The sequence below is a fragment of the Capra hircus genome, chromosome 5 (assembly GCF_001704415.2).
Source record: "Capra hircus breed San Clemente chromosome 5, ASM170441v1, whole genome shotgun sequence".
Classification (NCBI taxonomy): Eukaryota; Metazoa; Chordata; class Mammalia; order Artiodactyla; family Bovidae; genus Capra; species Capra hircus.
The window spans coordinates 28,715,062-28,735,789 of NC_030812.1; the positions used below are offsets into that span (position 1 = coordinate 28,715,062).

At 38.3% G+C, this 20,728-nt stretch overlaps 1 protein-coding gene across 1 annotated transcript in view; it reads right to left on the bottom strand.

Moving 5' to 3' along the window:
- The window catches only part of TMPRSS12 (transmembrane protease, serine 12), a 29,468-nt gene extending 10,217 nt beyond the window's left edge, over window positions 1-19,251 (bottom strand). Inside the window, exons 1-3 of the mRNA XM_018049023.1 lie at window positions 19,064-19,251; window positions 18,167-18,364; window positions 4,346-4,614 (exon numbers count right to left, since the gene is read on the bottom strand). Coding sequence (XP_017904512.1) covers window positions 4,346-4,614; window positions 18,167-18,364; window positions 19,064-19,251 — 655 coding nt within the window. The remainder of the gene's footprint in view (window positions 1-4,345; window positions 4,615-18,166; window positions 18,365-19,063) is intronic.

Consider the following 20,728-nt stretch of genomic DNA (forward strand, 5'->3'; position numbering starts at 1 on the left):
ATGTTTAACCAACCAGCACTGCAGAAATACAAAGGGTCATAAGAGACTACTACAAGCAAATATACACCAATAAAATGGATACCTTAGAAGACATGGGCAAATTCTTAGAAAGGTACAATCTCTCAAGACTGAACCAAAAAGAAACCAAATTTGAATTAACAGTACTGAAAGTGAATCAGTAATTTAAAAACTCCCAGCAAACAAACAAATATCCAGGACCAGATGGCTTCACAGTTGAATTCTACAGATATCACAAAAAAGAAAAAATTATAGGGCAGTATCACGGATGAACATAAATGCAAAAATCCTTAACAAAATACTAGCAAACAGAGTCTAACAATGCATTAGGAGGATCATATATCATGACCAAGTGGGATTCAGCCCAGGGATGCAAGGATTTTCCAAGGTCCGTAAATTGATCAGTTTGGTACACTGTATTAACAAATTGAAAAATAAAAACAATATGACCATCTCAATAGATACAGAAGAATTTTTATAAAATTCAACATCAGTTTACAATAAGAGCTCTCCAGAAAGTGAGCATAGAGGGAACATACTTCAACATAATAAACACTATAACTAACATCATACTCAATGGTGAAAAGCTAAAAGCATTTCTTCTAAGATGAAGAACAAGACAAGGATGGTCACCCTTGCCACTTTTATTCAACATAGTTTTGGAAGTCCGAGTCACAGCAGTTGAAGAGGAAAAAGAAAGAAAAGGAATCCAGATTGGAAAGGAAGAAGTAAAACTGTCATTATCTGCAGATGACATGATACTACACATAGAAAATTCTAAACATGCTACCAGAAGATAAATCAATACCATACTGTCTTAATGGCTATAGTTTTTAGTATTAGGTAAATTTAAATTAGGTAGAGTAACTTAGTTTTGTTGTTCTTCAAAAAACTTTTTGACTATTCTAGGTTCTTTGCCTTTCCATATACATTTTAGGATCAACTTGTCAAGTGAAGTGAAGTTGCTCAGTCGTGTCTGACTCTTTGCGACCCGATGGACTGTAGTCTACCAGGCTCCTCTGTCCATGGGATTTTCCAGGCAATAGTCCTGGAGTGGATTGCCATTTGTATGAAAAACCTTGCTGAGATTTTGATAGGGATTGCATTGAATATATGGGTCAATCTGAGGATAATAGCCATATTAACAATATTGAGTCTTTGAATCCATGAATGTGGGATGTCTTTCCATTTATTAGGTCTTCTTTAATTTCCCTGTGTAGCATTTTGTAGCTTTAAGTATACGTGCTTTGCACATTTTTAGTTTTTTTAAAATCTTAATTGGGATTCGTTGAGCTTCTTTATTATGAATTAAAGGTTTGTGTTGTTTTTCTTTTTCCATGAAATTTAGGTTGTTTGGGGCTATTATTTTCCTCAGCTATTTTGTCCCCATTTTTTCTCTCTTTCCTTTCCAGAAATCCCACTACATGCACGCTGGTATACTTGATGTTGTGCCACAGGCCTCTCTGAGTGTGTTTATTTTTCTTCAAGAATTTTTTCTCTGTTTTCTCCAGATTATATTATTTCTGTTTCTGTAGTTTAAATTCACAGATGCTCTCTTGTGCCATATCAAATCTCTAGAATTTCCATTCGGTTCTTTTTAAAATTGTTTATTTCTCCACAGGCATTCCCTATTTGTTAAGTCATTGTCATCACATTTTTAATTCTTTGGACAATAATTTCTGTTTAATTTGTCAAACTATTTAAAGTGCTTTTTGAAGCCTTTGCTGTATTCAACATCTAAACCTGTCCAGAGTCAGTGTCTATTGACTACTTTTTCCCCCTGAATATAGGGGGAAAATATAGGTCATATTTCTGTTTGTTTTTTTTTTTTCTTAGTTTTTTGGATGTCTTACAGTATTTCTGTTTAAAATTGTGCATTTTCAGATTAATGTACTGTAACAACTCTGGGTTTTGATTCTCTTCTCAACAATGTTGTTGTGTTTTCTTAAAAATAACTTGCCTGGACTTAAATTGTAGAATCTGTGTGTCCCACATTGTGTGACTGTTGATGTCTCTGCTCAGTTTTTTAATTCTGATTTTTACCTTTTAACCTGCCTTCACAGGGCTTACCCATGTGTCTGAATAGTTTACTTATCAGTTAATGATTTGGGCTTTCATCCTCTGCTGATGAATCTATGTATGGTTTGGGGAGTGTGTTCAGAGTTCAGTCAGATTTCAACTCTGCCTTGGTTTTCACTTTATGCTAAGCTCTCTCAGGTTTTTTTTCCCCACGTGTATACATGTATGTTTCCCAGTAAACCAAGGATGTTTGGAGAGCTTATCTAGCCATTCTGTAGCTGTCTCATTTTGAGGTTCTTCATGTCAAATTTCTGATCTTTTCCACTCCTGACTGCATCTAGGATCACAATCCCAGATCAGCAGAGCTGTTTGTTTCCCCTCTTCATCTCTTGCTGAGTCCAATACTTGTTTAAAATTAATTTTTTTAAATTTTTTAGTTTTTTGAATCAATTACTTTTATTGGCAGTGCTACTGGCCTGGATTATCAACTACTCCTCCAAATCAAGTCCATATCCTTTGGTAGCAAGATCCTTTTTCCTCATGATCCTCATGATCTTGGTAAAGCTATTACACTGACTGATCAGAAAGGGAGTTAGGAGCAGCCACAGCAAGAAAACTACAAGTTCCTCTTTTTACCCAAATTTCTAGATGCTTATAATAAACAAATACTCCTCAATTTATTGTGCATTTTTATTTCTAGGGCTCTGAAATCGTTGCTTTTGACAGTTTTTGAGTTTTTTTTTTCCAATTTGTGCTTATGTTGGAGGATGAGGATTTGCCAACCTCCTTATTCCATCATATTCCCATCTCTCTTATTTCTAAATTAATTGTAATCACAGTATATAGTTTGTATATTACCTGTCCTTCGAACTTGGAGATTTTCTTTATGGCCTAGTAAGCAGTCAGTTTTTATAAAGGTTCTACCTGTACTTGAAAAGATGAAAGTGTCTGATTTTGGGGTGCAGAATTTTCTGATTTGGCTATTAAATCAAACTTGCTAATTCAAACATTATAATTTTATTATTATTTTTTTTACAACCAACACTTTTATTTGCATTTATTTTTTGCAGTATTTATTCCTAGGCCATAAGTTTTTCTTTCTTCAGTTTCTTCTGGGATATCTTTTTCCTTCTGTGCAGCCTCCTTATCTGGTTTAGGAACAATCTGTTCTTTTTCGGTAAGGATCATCTCAATATGACAAAGTTCATGTAGGGGTTGATCCAACCGTGAACTAAGTCCTGTGCCACGTCTTGGGGGCTTTGTTCACCTGGATGTGCTCAGTGACCAGAGAATCTACATCTAAGCCCTTAAGTTCAGCACGACTCTGCACTTTTGAGCATGTGCAGTAAACTTTCAGCACTCTTTTTGGGCCGCTGACCCTGCATCCAGCCCCACTGTTTGGCCTGTGCATACCTCCAGCTCCACCGTTGTAACGACAGAATGGCACACATTGCTTCTTTAAAGTGACATCCTCAGATATTTGCTGGCTTTTTGGATGTGCATACCCTTTATGGCCTGGGCAGTTCTACAAATGTTCTTAAAGTGAACACGAACATTTGAACCTCCTGATTTGCATGATTTTGTGGGGTTTTCTGGGTCGAGTGAATAGAGCACCATTTTCAGAGGTCACTTCAGGCCGCTTACTGGAAAGGCAAACATTATAAATCTTTACTAATTTTCCATCTGCTTAATATGCCAATAATAAAAGAGTTGTGTGAAAATTCCCTACTCTCATAAGGAAGTTATAATGTTTGTCATACAATTCTGTTTTTCTTTAATATTGTCTGCAGGGACTGTTTTCTATGTTTTTTTATTCCTTCCATTAGTTCAGATAGTCAATTTTTTGTGCACCTTTGTGCACTATAGAAAATACATAGCAATCAACCTGTTTGATACTAAACAGTACACTAAATAAAAAGGATACTAAATTTGATTCCTGATAGCCAGAAGCCTATCGTTTAAGATAAGCAAATCTGCCACAGAACTTGCTTTATCACCTAGGAGTCTCAGAAACTATAGAAACACTTGGAACCATCATTCTCTCTGAGAAAGTCTAAAAGTTTAAGTGTCTTGGCATGTAGGCATGTATAACAAAAGAAGTCTCTATTTCTGCTTTGGAAGATAAATTTCTCTCTCCCACAAGGAAGAAAAAAACATAGAAAATTAAAACACATTTTCTTTTCACTGGTTTATAAAGACCTACTGTTTAAACTCATGATATAAAGAGATATAAAGACATACATAAAAGAATTCACCCTCTGCCAATTATCAAGAAAATCTATATCAGCAAAATTCAGATTATAATTACCTTCTTCTTTTGTTCTTCCCCAGCCACTTATAAAACATGTTGTGTTTCTGTTTAGTCTTTGGAAAACACCAAAAGGTAGACAAATAGGCTGAATGTAATTATTATAACGCACTGCTTTTTTTAAGTGAAAAAGTGCAATATCGTTATCATAAGACTCCACGTTGAAGTCTGGGTGGATAATGATTGCATTAACTTTGATCTTCTTGCTGTGTGGCTCACTCCCTCTTACATTATTAGTTCCAATCACAGCTCTCCACATTACAGGATTTCTGAAAGAAAGTAAATGCTTTTGTTATAAACATGTTTATTTAAGTAAATATTCTTTTTCTCCCACTAGTTTTTGTTTTTCTCAGGTTAGATTAATAACAAAAAAAAATTAATCCTACTTTCATCTGACAAAGTCATATGACGGAAAAACCTAACTACTGTGATGTAGAAAAGGAGAAAAAGATCAGTGGAACAGAAAGTCTCAAACGGATTCAAGTACCTGAGAATTTAATATATGGTAGCAGTTCTTATCAAAGGACAAATGGATGAATTATTCAATAAATGATATTGGAACTAACAAACAAGTTAGAAAAGTGAAATAAAATTAAATCTTTGAAAAATATTAAACAGTAAAATAAACTCCAAATGGATTAAATATTTAAATACACAGATCTTTTAAATAAAGACTTATCTTTCAGAGATACATGAAGTGGTATGTCTGAGATTTCTTTCAAAATAATTGAAGGGGGAGTTGGCAAGAATAAAGATGAAATAAGATCAGGCATGAGCTGATGAACTGAAGCTGCATAATATGTATTGGGAATTCACTAAACTATTTACTTTTTAACATTTTTGAAATCCTTGAATAAAACATTTGGATATTAAATTAGGATGAGAGGTTTAAAACTCAAACCAGACAGAAAATATAGATGAATATACAACTTTGATGTTGGGAAGGACTTTATATATTCCACTGGACTGTATCTTTGTGAGAAAGGACTTTATAAAGCAAGACACTAAATGTAAAAGAAGCAACTAAGTGGATCTCAAACTACCGCACAATTGCACTCATCTCACATGCTAGTAAAGTAATGCTCAAAATTCTCCAAGCCAGGCTTCAGCAATACGTGAACCGTGAACTTCCAGATGTTCAAGCTGGTTTTAGAAAAGGCAGAGGAACCAGAGATCAAATTGCCAACATCCACTGGAACATCGAAAAAGCAAGAGAGTTCCAGAAAAGCATCTATTTCTGCTTTACTGACTATGCCAAAGCCTTTGACTGTGTGGATCACAATAAACTGTGGAAAATTCTGAAAGAGATGGGAATACCAGACCACCTGACCTGCCTCTTGAGAAACCTATATGCAGGTCAGGAAGCAATAGTTAGAACTGGACATGGAACAACAGACTGGTTCCAAATAGGAAAAGGAGTACATCAGGGCTGTATATTGTCACCCTGCTTATTTAACTTCTATGCAGAGTACATCATAAGAAATGCTGGGCTGGAAGAAGCACAAGCTGGAATCAAGATTGCTGGGAGAAATATCAATAACCTCAAATATGCAGATGACACCACCCTTATGGCAGAAAGTGAAGAACTACAGAACCTCTTGATGAAAGTGAAAGAGGAGAGTGAAAAAGTTGGCTTAAAGCTCAACATTCAGAAAACTAAGATCATGGCATCTAGTCCCATTACTTCTTGGCAAATAGATAGGGAAACAGTGGAAACAGTGTCAGACTTTATTTTGGGGGGCTCCAAAATCACTGCAGATGGTGATTGCAGCCATGAAATTAAAAGACACTTGCTCCTTGGAAGGAAAGTTATGACCAACCTAGATAGCATATTAAAAAGCAGAGACATTACTTTGCCAACAAAGGCCCATCTAGTCAAGGCTATGGTTTTTCCAGTAGTCATGCATGGATGTGAGAGTTGGACTATAAAGAAAGCTGAGTGTTGAAGAATTGATGCTTTTGAACTATGATGTTGGAGAATACTCTTGAGAGTTCCTTGGACTGCAAGGAGATCCAACCAGTCTATCCTAAGGGAGATTAGTCCTGGGTGTTCATTGGAAGGACTGACGCTAAAGCTGAAACTCCAATACTTTGGCCACCTGATGAGGAGAGCTGACACATTTGAAAAGACCCTGATGCTGGGAAAGACTGAGGGCCGGAGGAGAAGGGGATGACAAGAGGATGAGATGGTTGGATGGCATCACCGACACAATGGACATGGGTTTGGGTGGACTCTGGGAGTTGGTGATGGACAGGGAGACCTGGCATGCTGCAGTTCATGGGATTGCAAAGTCGGACTCAACTGAGCGACTGAACTGAACTGAACTTTTAAATAATGTTTCTTTTCTTTCTTGAATTAAATTATCTTTATTTTAAAGATAAAGATAAAATTAATTTATCTTCCTTGAATTAAAATTTTTTTGTTTTATTGAGAAATAATTGACATACATCATTGTATAAGATTAAGGTGTACTGCATATTGGTTTGATCTACATATATTGTAAAATGATTACAATAGGTTTAATTAACATCCATAATCTCATTTATATGCAATAAAAAGGAAAGAAAAAAAAATTCTCCTTGTGATGAAAACTCTTAGGACATACTCTCTTAATCATTTTCCTGTATATCATACAGCAGTCTTAACTATACTCATCATGTTGTATGTTACATTCCTAGTTCTTATTTATCTTATGATGGAAGTTTGTACCTTTGACTACTTTTCCTCCAATATCCCTTCTCCCCACAGCCTGCCTCTGGGAACAGCCACAAATCTCATCTCTTTTTCTCTAAATTTGGTGGGGATTTTTTGTTTTTCTTGGATTCTACTTATAACTGAGAACATGCAGTATGAGTTTGTCTGTCAGACTTATTTCACTTAGCATGACGCCTTCAAGATCCATCCACAGTGTCACAAATGGTAGGATTTCCTCATTATTTATGGCTTAATTACACACACACACACCACATTTCTTTACTTTTTTATCCATTCATCCATCGCTTGTTACTTAGAAGCTATGGTAAATAATTCTGCTATGAACATGGGGTGCAGATATCTTTTTGAGTTAATGTTTCATTCCTTTTGGATATTGTCCCAGAGATAGAATTGCTGGATCATGTTATAGTACTATTTTTAATTTTTTGAGAACCCTCCATACTGTTTTTCCATAGTGGATGTAACAATTTACACACTCCCATATGCTGTTCACAAGTGTTCCTTTTCCTCCACATCCACACTAGCATTTGTTAGCTGTCTTTTTTCATGATGGTCATTGTAAGGTGATATTTCGTTGTGGTTTTAATTTACATTTCCCTAATGACTAGTGAGTTGAGCATCTTTTCAGGTACCTGTTGACCATTCATTTATCTTCTCTGGAAAAATATCTATTCAGATTCTATACCCATTTAAAAAATCTTATGATCCTTTGTATTTCTGTGGTATAAGTTATACTATGTCCTTTTGCATTTATAAGTTTGTTGATTTGGGTCCTCCCTCTTTTTTCCTTGGTAAGTAAGGGTTTGTCAATTTTGTCTATCTTTTCAAAGAACCAACTCTTAGTTTGGTTAATGTTTTATATATTTTTGGTATCTATTTAACACTGTGCTGATCTTTATCATTTCCTTCCTTCTAATTTTAGGTTCAGTTTCTTCTTTTTCTAGTTCCTTCAGGTACAGAGGTAGGTTCTTTATTTGGTATCATCTTCCTTCTTAATATATGCATTTATCGCCATGAACTTCTCTCTTAGAACTGCTTTTGCTGCATAAGTTGTGTTTCCATTTTTGCCTCAAAATCCTTTTTAAATTTCTCTTTTAGTTTCTTCTTTGATCCATTGGTTTCCTAGGAGAGTATTGTTTAATTTCCATGTATTCATGCATTTTCCAATTTTCCTCTTTTTATTGATTTCTACTTTCATGCTATTGTGGTCAGAGAAGCTCCTTGGTGTGATTTCGGTCTCCTTGAATTTGCTGACTTGTTTCGTGGCCTAACGTATGGTCTGTCATAGAAAATGTTCCATGTGTATTTGAGAAGAATGTATAATCTGCTACTGTTGGCTAGAAGGTTCGGTCTATGTCTGTTCAGTCCTTCTTGATCTATAGCATTGTTTAAATCTGCTGTTTCCTTATTGATTCTCTCTCTAGATGATCTGTCAATTGTTAAGATCCCCAACTAAAGTCCCCAACTATTACTGAATTGCTATTTCTCCTTTTTTTTTTTTCATCATGATCAAGTTGGGTTTATTCCAGGAATGAAAGAATTCTTCAATATATGCAAATCAATCAATGTGATACACCATATTAACAAATTGAAAGATAAAAACCATATGATCATCTCAATAGATGCAGAAAAAGCTTTTGCAAAATTCAGCACCTATTTATGACTAAAACTCTTCAAAAAATGGGCATAGAAGTACCCTGCCTCAACATAGTAAAGACCATATATGATAAGCCTATAGCAAACATTATTCTCAATGGGGAAAAACTGAAAGCATTAACCCTAAGATCGGGAACAAGACAAGGTGTCTACTTTCACCATTATTATTCAACATAGTTCTGGAAGTGCTAGCTACAGCAGTCATCAAAGAAAAAGAAATAAAAGGAATCCAGATCAGAAAAGAAGTAGAGCTCTCATTGTTTGCAGATAACATGATATTGTACATAGAAAACCCTAAAGATAGTATCATAAAAATACTAGAGCTAGTCAGTGAATTTAGCAAAGTTGCAGGATACAAAATTAATACACAGAAATCACTTGCATTTCTATATACTAATGAAAGGTTGTTGTTGAATCATGATGCCAGGATTCTTGGCCCCTGGAGGAGAAGAATTCAATCCAGGGCCAGAGACGAGGCTTGATTTCTCAGAGCTTTTGTGTAATAAAGTTTCATTAAAGTATAAAGGAGATAGGGAAAGCTTCTGACATAGGCATCAGAAGGGGGCAGAAAGAGTACCCGCTTGTTAGTGTTAGCAATGAAGTTATATACTCTCTAGTGAATCCAAAGAATGTCTGGAGGTTGTAAAGACCTCACCAGACCTACTCCCATAATTTACCTTTTAAGATAAAAAGAGTTTGTCCTTTCTTCCTCCTTGAGAATTCCAGACCCCTCTCCCCTTGGGGACCCCTAGACTTTTTATCAACCTGCCTAGGAAATGACTCTCTCATTCCCCCCTTTTCTTTTAGCAGAATTATGTTGCCTAGGGAAAAGGGGCATCATTCTCGTTCCATAACTGCTTTCGAGCTGAGAAGGGGCGTTGTCCCTAAATTGGTGAGGCAACGTATTCTCCTAATCCTCATATTTAGGATATCTGATCTAGGGGCCCCAAATAGTAGTTGGAGGAAGGTGCAGCAGTAGCAGGAGTTTGAGCAACCATTTGTAACTTAAAAGCTTTCATGCGGCTAGAAACAAATCCAGTTATACAATACAGATGTAAGGCAACATAGTCATTAAAACAAGTTAAAATCAAAATTAAAAGTCACATTATGTCCATAGTTAAAATGCAACGTGTTGCACCAGTCCATTTTAGGGTTGGTAGATGTCATCAGATGAAGAAGAGGCATCGCATGTGATTGTTGTTGAAGGTATTCACAGACTTGGAGAAAGTCCTTTCCTTGAAGTGGAGATGTCCACCACGGGAAGCCTTCCACTGATGAAGAGAATCTTTATAACCTCCTTAGCCTGTTCACTTGTCCTGAAGGATCCCAGACGAGCCCCCAAGATGAAAGGTTGTTGTTGAATCATGACGCCGGGATTCTTGGCCCTCGGAGGAGAAGAATTCAATCCGGGGCCAGAGGTGAGGCTTGATTGCTCAGAGCTTTTGTGTAATAAAGTTTTATTAAAGTATAAAGGAGATAGGGAAAGCTTCTGACAGGCATCAGAAGGGGGCAGAAAGAGTCGCTATTTCTCCTTTTAACTGTTAGTTCTTGCTTTATATATTTAGATGTTCCAAAGTTGGATGCATAAATATTTACTGTTATTATATCTTCTTGATGGCTTGACCCCTTTATTATTGTTGTTCAGTAGCTAAGTTGTATCTGACTCTTTGATGGACTACAGCACAACAGGCTTCCCTGTCCTTCATCTTCTGGAGTTTGCACAGATTCATGTGCATTGAGTGGATGATGCTATCTAACCATCTCATCCTCTCCTACCCTCTTCTCCTTTTCCCTTCAATCTTTCCCAGCATCAGGGTCTTTTCCATTGTATGCGGATCTTTTCTTGTCTCTTTTACCATTTTATGCTTAAAGTCTATTTTGTCTAAATACCCTTGCTTTTTAGGAGGTTACCAATTTCTTGAAATATCTTTTTCCATCCCTTCACTCTCAGGCTATATGTGCCTTAAAAAAAATTGTTTTTAATCTATTTGCCTGCTTCAGATCTTTATTGCTGCACATGGGATCTTCGTTGCTGCACATGGGATCTTCATAGCCTCATGTGGGAACTTTCACTGTGATGTGTGTGCTGTCTGGTTGTGGCATGCAGGCTCAGTTGCTCCATGGCATATGAGATCTTAGTTCCCTGGAATTGAACCGCACCCCCTGCATTGCAAGACAAACTCATAACCGCTGAACCACCAGGGAAGTCCCCTATGTGTGCCTTTAAAGCTAAAGTGAGTCCCTTGTAGACAGCAAATTGTTGGATAAAGACTTCCTGAACAAACAAAAGCTGAAGGAGTTCATTACTACTAGACTAACCTTACAAGAGAAGTCTAGAAAAACATCTTCTTTTGTTTCATTGACTATGTTAAAGCCTTTGTGTGGATCACAACAAACTGTGGAAAATTCTTAAAGGGATGGGAATACCAGACCACCTTACCTGCCTCCTGAGAAACCTGTATGCAGGTCCAGAAGCAACAGTTAGAACTGGACATGCAACAATGGACTGGTTCAAAGTTGGGAAAAGAGTACGTCAAGGCTGTATATTGTCATCCTGCTTATTTAACATATATGCAGAGTACATCATGTGAAATGCTGGGCTGGATGAATCACAAGCTGGAATCAAGATTGCTGGGAGAAATATCAACAACCTCAGATATGTAGATGATAACCACCCTAATGGCAGAAAGTGAAAAGAAACTAAAAAGCCTCTTGATGAGGGTGAAAGAGGAGAGTGAAAAAGCCAGCTTAAAACTCAACATTCAGAAAACTAAGATCATGGCATCTGGTTCCACCACTTCATGGCAAATAGATGGGGAAACAATGGAAACAGTGACAGACTTTATTTTCTTGGGCTCCAGAATCACTGTGGATGGTGACTGCAGCCATGAAATTAAAAGACATTTGCTCCATGGAAGAAAAGCTGTGACAAACCTAGACAGTGTATTAAAAAGCAGAGACATCACTTTGCTGACAAAGGTCTATGTAGTCAAAGCTGTGGTTTTTCCAGTATTATGTATGGATGTGAGAGCTGGGTCATAAAGAAGACTGAGTGCCAAAGAATTGATGCTTTTGAATTGTGGTGTTGGAGAAGACTCTTGAGTCCCTTGGACAGCAAGGAGATCAAGCTAGTCAATCCTAAATGAAATCAACCCTGAATATTCGTTGGAAGGAAGTGCCAATCCTTTGGCCACCTGATGTGAAGAGCTGACTTACTGGAAGAGGCCTTATGCTGGGAAAGAAATGGAAACCCACTCCAGTATTCTTCCCTGGAGAATTTCATGGAAAGAGGAGCCTGGCAGGCTATAGTCCATGGGACCGCAAAGAGTCAGGCATGATTGAGTGACTAACACATTTACTGATACTAGGAAAGATTGAAGGCAGGAGGAGAAGGAGGTAACAGAGGACAAAATGGTTGGATGGCATCACTGACTCAATGGACATGAATTTGAGCAAACTCTGGAAGATGGTGAATGGCCTGGGAAGACTGGCATGCTACAGTCCATGGGGTTGCAAGGTCAGACACAACTGATCGACTGAACAACAGCCTTACAAGAAGTGCTAAAGGAAGTTCTTTGAGTGAAAGTAAAAGGACACTAATCAACATCATAAAGACATTAAAAGGGTGCAAAATTCATGGATAATGGTAAACATACAGTCAAACTTACATTCTGTAACTTGGTAATAGTGGCACATAATTTACTTGCAACTTTAGTTTAAAAGTTAAATTAATGTAGTAAAAATAATCATAAGTATAATCATCCATTAGTTACATAAAAATACATAAATCATGACTGCAGTATCCTAGAATGTGAGGTGGAGGAAAAGCTAAAGTGTAAAGTTTAGGAATTCTATTGAAGTTGTAACAGCTTAAAATACGGTGTTATAATTTTAAGGTAGTTTGTGTAAACTTCTTGATAATCTCAAGGGAAAAACTTGTAGCAATTACACAAAAGGACACAATAAAGAAGCCAAAGCAACATTAGCATATGTAAAACAGATAGTGGGAAGTTGCTATATAGCACAGGGACCCCAACCCTGTGCTCTGTGTCAAGAGGGCAGGGACATATGTATACTTATGGCTGATTCACGTTGTTGTATGGCAGAAACCAACACAACTTTGTAAAACAATTATTCTCCATTTAAAAATAAATTTAAGAAAAGAAGTCAAGGCATACTGATTCCAAAAGACATCAAACCACACGCACACACAAAACAGCAGGCTAATAAGGAATAATGGATTTATAAAAAAAAAAAAACAGAAAACAATTAACAAAATGGCAATAGTAAGTCCTTACCTATCAATAATTACTTTAAATGTAAACAGATTAAATCCTCCATCAAATGACAAAGAATAGCTAAATCAGTTTATATTACTTACTGTGTGGATCACCACAAACTGGTCTTAAAGAGAGATAGGAATACCAGACCACCTTACCTGCCTTCTGAGAAACCAATATGTAGGACAAGAAGCAACAGTTAGAACCAGAAATGGAACCTGACTGGTTCAAAACTGGGAAAGGAGTACATCAAAGCTATATATTGTCACCCTGCTTATTTAACTTAAACGCAGAGTATATCATGCAAAATGCTGGGCTGGATGAAGCACAAGCTAGAATCAAGATTGCCAGGAGAAATATTAATAACCTCAGATATGCAGATGACACCATCCTTATGGCAGAAAGTGAAGAACAACTAAAGAGCCTTTTGATGAGAGCAAAAGAGGAAAGTGAAAAAGCTGGCTTAAAGCTCAACATTCAGAAAACTAAGACCATGGCATCTGGTTCCATCACTTCATGGCAAATAGATGGGGAAACAATGGAAACAGTGACAGACTTTATATTCTTGGGCTCCAAAATCATTGCTGATGGTGACTGCAACCATGAAATTAAAAGATGCTTGCTCCTTAGAAGGAAAGTTATGACCAACCTAGACAGCATATTAAAAAGCAGAGACATTACTTTGCCAACAGACGTCCATCTAGTCAAGGCTATGGTTTTTCCAGGAGTCATGTATGGATGTGAGAGTTGGACTATAAAGAAAGCTGAGCACTGAAGAATTGATGCTTTTGAACTGTGGTGTTGGAGAAGACTCTTGAGAGTCCCTTGGACTGCAAGAAGATCAAACCTAAAGGAAATCAGTCCTGAATATTCATGGAAGGACTGATGCTGAAGTTGAAGCTCCAATACTTTGGCTACCTGATGCTAAGAACTGACTCCTTGGAAAAGACCCTGATGCTGGAAAAGATTGAAGGCAGAAAGAGAGAGAATGACAGGATGAGATGGTTGGATGGCATCAGCAACTCAATGCTGGACAGAGAAGCCCGGAGTGCTGCAGTCCATGGGGTCACAAAGAGTTGGACATGACTGAGCAACTGAACTGAAGTGACTTCAATTTATATTCAGACCATAAGATTAAGAAAGTAAGTTATATACACTGAAAACTATAAAACTTTGCTAAAATAAATTAAAGATGATGTAAATAAATGGAAAGACATCCCTTGTTCATGTACTGGAAGACAATACTGTTAAAAATGACAGTACTACACAGAATGTTCCATAGAGTCAATGCAGTACCTATACCAATATCAATGTTTTTGCAGAAATTAAAAAAAAATCCTAAAATTATATCAAAAGACCCCAAGAACCCAAAATAAGCCTGAAAAAGAAGAATGAAGTTGGAGGATCATATCTCTAGTTTTCAAAACTTAATGAAAAGCTACAGTAATCAAAACAGTGTGGTACTAGCATAAGGGCAGACATATATGGCAATGAAAAGATTAGAGAGCCCAGAAATACACTCTTGCATATGAGGTCAGTTGATTTTCGACAAGAGTGCCAAGACTATTCAATGGAGAAAGGAAAGACTTTTCAGCAATGGTGCTGGGAAAGTTGGATATCTACATACAAAAGAATGAAGTTGGATTCTTACTTTATAGCATATGCAAAAGTTAAGTCAACACAGATCAAAGACCTAAGTGTGAGAATAAAGCTATATAACTCTTAGAAGAAAACACAGAAGAAAAGCTTCATGATATTGGATTTGGCAATGATTCTCAGATGTGACATCAAACATAAAATAACAAAAGAAAAAAATAAATTGGAGTTGGTCAAAGTTAAAAGTTTTGCATAAAAGGACACTATTAAGAGAGTGAAAAGACAACTCACAGAATTTGAGAAAATGTTTGCAAATCATATATATTTCAGTCAGTCAGTTCAGTCGCTCAGTCATGTCTGACTCTTTGCGACCCCATGAATCGCAGCATGCCAGGCCTCCCTGTCCATCACCAGCTCCTGGAGTTTACCCAAACTCATGTCCATCGAGTCGGTGATGCCATTCAGCCATCTCATCTTCTGTCGTCCCCTTCTCCTCCTGCCCACAATCCCTCCCAGCATCAGGGTCTTTTCCAATGAGTCAACTCTTTGCATGAGGTGGCCGAAGTATTGGAGTTTCAGCTTCAGCATCAGTCCTTCCAATGAACACACCCAGGACTGATCTCCTTTAGAATGGACTGGTTGGATCTCCTTGCAGTCCAAAGGACTCTCAAGTCTTCTCCAACACCACAATTCAAAAGCATCAATTCTTCTGTGCTCAGTTTTCTTTATAGTCCAACTCTCACATCCATACATGGCTACTAGAAAAACCATAGACTTGACTAGATGGACCTTTGTTGGCAAAGTAATGTCTCTGCTTTTTAATATGCTGTCTAGGTTGGTCATAACTTTCCTTCCAAGGAGTAAGCGTCTTTTAATTTCATGGCTGCAGTCACCATCTGCAGTGGTTTTGGAGCCCCAAAAAATAAAGTCCATCATTGTTTACACTGTTTCTCCATCTATTTGCCATGGAGTGATGGGACCGGATGCCATGATCTTTGTTTTCTGAATGTTAAGCTTTAAGCCAACTTTTTTATTCTCCTCTTTTACTTTCATCAAGAGGCTCTTTAGTTCCTCTTCACTTTCTGCCATAAGGGTGGTGTCATCTGCATATCTGAGGTTATTGATATTTCTCCCAGCAGTCTTGATTCCAGCTTGTGCTTCTTCCAACCCAGCATTTCTCATGATGTACTCTGTATATAAGTTAAATAAGCAGGGTGACAATATACAGCCTTGATGTACTCCTTTTCTTATTTTGAACCAGTCTGTTGTTCCGTGTCCAGTTCTAACTGTTGCTTCCTGACTTGCATACAGAACATGCTGCATGGTGCAGCCAAAAATGAAACAAACTTTACAAAAAGGAAGAAAAAATACGATGGCCAGAAAGCACATGGAAATATGCTCACCATCACTAATCATTAGGGAAATGTGAATGAAAACCACAATGAGATACCACTTCACACTCATTCAGATATTTACCACAGTAACAGTGTAAGTAGTATAAGTAATGAACTAAGGATATGGAGACTGATATTCTGAATCTACTTCTAATCAGTGGGGAGTAGTATTGGGAGACAGAAAGAAACAAATTTAAGAGATACTGCAGAGAGTCAACTAACCCTCTGGGTAATGGAACTGTTGGTGAAGCTATTACCTAAGAAAATAGAGAAGGGAAAGAATTAGATTTTAAAATTTCATGTTTAGACTTCTTGAGAATGTGACTCCAATATATATGTATAGGAGGGAGCTGGAAATATGACTCGGCTGGAGAGACTTGGGAGTTACTAGCACATGATGACTCCTAAAACGAGTCTCATCTCATTTCTGAGATGAGACATCTCTCAGAAAGAGTTCAGATGATAAGGCAAGAGGATAGAAGGTGGAACTCTTGAAAATACTGTCATTTAAAAGATGACAAGGACTTCCCTGGTGGTCCAGTGGTTCAACCCCACACTTCCAATGCAGATGGTGTGAGTTGGATCCCTGATCAGGGAATTAAGATCCTACAAGCCATGTGGCGCAGCCAGAAAGAAAGAAGAGAACAGTAATCAACTTTGCCAAATGTTATAGAGATAAAATAGGATAAGGATTGAGTGGAGCTCATTGGATTTGACATGGAGGTGGGTCTTTAATAGCGTGTTCTAGCCACAGAAATCAGATTGCAACTGGGATTTTATGAGTCAATGCAGGTGAAACAAAAGGAGCCTTTTTTCAAGGAATCTAGTAGTGAAAGGAATAACAGGAACAGGTAGGGTTCGTTTATTTGTTAAATAATGATGAGTTGAGCTACACATGTTTGAAAGCTGTAGAGAAGAAATGAGGAAAATATTGAAAAATACTAAAGAGACAGTGAGATATAATGAAACAGCTTAGATTTGAGAATAGGTTTAAATCAATAGATTGCTACTTTACAGCAGTGTGATCTTGGGCAAGTTACCAAATCTCTCTGATCTCTGGATTCCTCAAGTGTGAAATGAAGGTAACAGCAATTTCAGAGGGCTACTGGGAGGGTTCAGTTCAGTTCAGTCGCTCAGTCGTGTCCGACTTTATTTAAATACAGAATTATATGTAACATCCTTAGACAGTACCTAATCTCAGAGCAGGTCTTTGATAAACAGTTGTTTTAAGAAGGAATAAGGGACAGCTGATGGTGTAAGATTTAGAAAATGAAGGGGAACAGGAATAGAAGTGGCAGACTTTTCTGAAACAGGAGGAACTCCTAAAAAATATACTCAGTAATGTTGACTTCCTCAGCATCTTGCCCAATTCCTAGTATATAACATATATTGAGTAAATTTTTGTTGAGTGAAAAGGTAAAAATATCAGTAAGATTTAGCCTTGAGAACTGTTAGGTAGAAAATTAATACTATCTTCAAATGCTTGGAAGAGGAATGAAATTTAATACATATGGCTTCAACAGGTAGAACAAAAGTCAAGACACTTATTCAGCATAAGGAAAGGCTTTCTAAGAAAAAAAGCTGTACAAAGTTTAAATGAGGTTCTTTCCAAGGTTCATCATCACAAAAGGTATTTTAAGTAGAAAGCCAAATGGTATAGTTATGGTTATGTGTGTGGATTTCCATTCTGACACACCTGGATTTGATCCCTGATTTTGTTGCTTTCCAGGCAGGGTCTCCCTCTAGCAAAGACTGGTTGTGGGGAGTAGTGGAAATTGTGTATGACAAAATGCCTGGCTCAATGCATTAAAGAACAATTATTTCAGACTAGAGAACCCTTCATTTCAGTACTGTAAGAAGGATTCAACTATAGGACAGAGAATTGAACTAAACCCTTATTAATACCTCTATGAACTCTAAGATTCTGTGACAGTATAACACAGCTATATTATTTGATCAAGTCGGTACATCTAGTAGGTTCTGGAACCTTACTTAAAACCACTGCACCACAAAGAGTCAGAGGAGGACTAGGATACAGGTTGCCCCTCTCCAAATGTGTTAGTCTCCCCACCGTGTCAAAGGAACAGACCAGTAAAGGTGCAATGTCAGGACTTAATAGGTGAGAAGAGCTTCAAAATATCCCCTAAAAGAATAAAGTAGGAATGTTCTGAATACATACCTAGCGTCCTTAGTGCAGTGGGCAGCCGTGAGGACCCATCTATTTTTCACTAAGCTTCCCGCACATACATGAGCACCAGATCTGCCGGAATGAATCTGTAGGCTAACTAGCCATGGCCATGCGCCAGTTTGAGCCTCTCTGCCCCCTACAATCCGAGACCCCTTGAACATATGCATAAGTGGTGCTATTCCACAATCTAAAAATAAAAATGATATATTATTTGAACTGAACATATTATTATATGTATGTTTCTAATCTTAATACATTAATATAATCTTTAAATTCCTATTAAAAAAACTGATAGACCTAAGCTATGTCCATATTTTGACAAAAAAAATCTTAGCGAGTTAAACATGATGTCAAATTGCTTACAAATAAGACATCAAATAAACTCAATTCATGAATTTTAAAACTTTACTTCTGAAAAGTGTAATGGTGAGATAAGTTTCTTTGCTCAGGTAACACACTTTTCCCTATCTGAAATGGCAACTGAGAGCTCCTGGGACTGGTGAACCAAGAGCTACAGTTTCTAATACTTGCCGTTTAACTTGTGGGGTTAATTTTTCTGAACTGTAGCATGAAAAAGTCACCTATCAGCCCTTTCAGCTTTGAATTTCAATGAACTATTAATCTGTAAAATGGGAATGACACACCCCAGAATATTCTAAGGTGCATATATACAGACGCACAAGTGTATGGCATTTCTACCGTAAGTACTACTATTACAGTCGTCATTAAAATAGAACTGCTAGGGTCTGTAAATTTTTAGGTAAAGGCAGTTGGTAAAAACAGAAAAGGAGGGCCCCAAATTCAAACACTACTTAAAATGGGACAAACAAAGAAAGGGCGACTGACTGAAGAAGAGAACAGATACTGCCCTTTGAGTCCAACTCTTCCTGTTCCCGGGCCTCGCGCGCCTTCTGACCTCTGGGCCTCCTGCTCACGGCCTCAGGCCACCCCAGACTGCCAGCCTGTTCCCGCGAGGAGCCGCGCCTGCTCCTTTCAGAGAAGAGCGAGTAGTGTTCTGAGCTTATGAGAGCGCTCGCCAGAAACAACAGCGCTGCGCTCAGGAGCCCCAGCGCCATGTCCGAGCTCCCGGTGGGCAAGATGGCGGCAGGCATTTCTTGCCGCGAGCTCGTGGGCCTGCGGCCTAGGTAATGTGGTTTGCGAGATGGGAGAGAGGGGGGTGGAAGGCGGCGGCGAGGCGCGCGCGGGGCGGCGGGGAAGGACTGTGCACGTGACGTAGGCGAGGCGCCATACATGAGGCCTGCGAGGCTGCCGAGATAACCTGGGTGAGTCAGGCCTCCCCCTTGTTCTAGTTACCGGACAGACGGAGTATCTCGCCCTCAGCCAGGGTCTGGGGATTCGCTAACTGATGAGACCTTCCCGAGCCAGATCTACACGCTTAGACGGTACTGTAAGGCAGTTGTGGTAAGAAGGGAGCTGCTGGAACCACTGGGGGGCGCTGCTAGCTCAGATTTCCAGGGCCAGGAAGGCTTCCAGAAAGAAGAGCATCTAAGCTGAAGTGGGTAAGCTGGAGAAGGGAGCCGTAAAGCAGAAGGCAGACAAGTACGGAGGTGGGGATCTGAGGCCAGTTTCAGCTGTACACATTGATCTTACTATAGTTTTAGAGTAGTTTACCTTCAACTGATCATCTTAGGGTGAGCTGATAGAATCAAATTTCAGTTCAGTTTAGTTCAGTCGCTCAGTCGTGTGCGACTCTTTTGTGGCCCCATGAACCGCAGCACGCCAGGCCTCGCTGTCCATCACCAACTCCCCGAGTTTACTCAAACTCATGCCAGTTGAGTCGGTGATGCCATCTAACCATCTCATCCTCTGTCGTCCCCTTCTCCTCCTGCCCTCAAATCTTTCTCAGCATCAGGGTCTTTTCAAATGAGTCAGCTCTTTGTATCAGGTGGCCAAAATATTGGAGTTTCAGCTTCAACATCAGTCCTTCCAGTGAACACCCAGGACTGATTTTCTTTAGGATGGACTGGTTGGATCTCCTTGCAGTCCAAGGGACTCTCAACAGTCTTCTCCAACACCACAATTCAAAAGCATCAATTCTTCTGTGCTCAGCTTTCTTTATAGTCCAATGCTCACAACCATACATGACTACTGGAAAAACCATAGCCTTGACTAGACGGATCTTTGTTGGCAAAGTAATGTCACTGCTTTTTAATATGCTGTCTAGGTTGGTCATAACTTTCCTTCCAAGGAGTAAGCATCTTTTAATTTCATGGCTGCAATCACCATCTGCAGTGATTTTGGAGCCCAAAAAAATAAAGTCCATCACTGTTTCCACTGTTTCCCCATCTATTTGCCAAGAAGTAATGGGACCAGATGCCTTGATCTTAGTTTTCTGAATGTTGAGCTTTAAGCCAACTTTTTCACTCTCCTCTTTCACTTTCATCAAGAAGCTCTTTAGTTCTTCTTCATAAGGCTGGAGTTATCTGCATATTTGAGGTTATTGATATTTCTCCCAGCAATCTTGATTCCAGCTTGTGCTTCTTCAAGCCCAGCGTTTCTCATGATGTACTCTGCATATAAGTCAAATAAGCA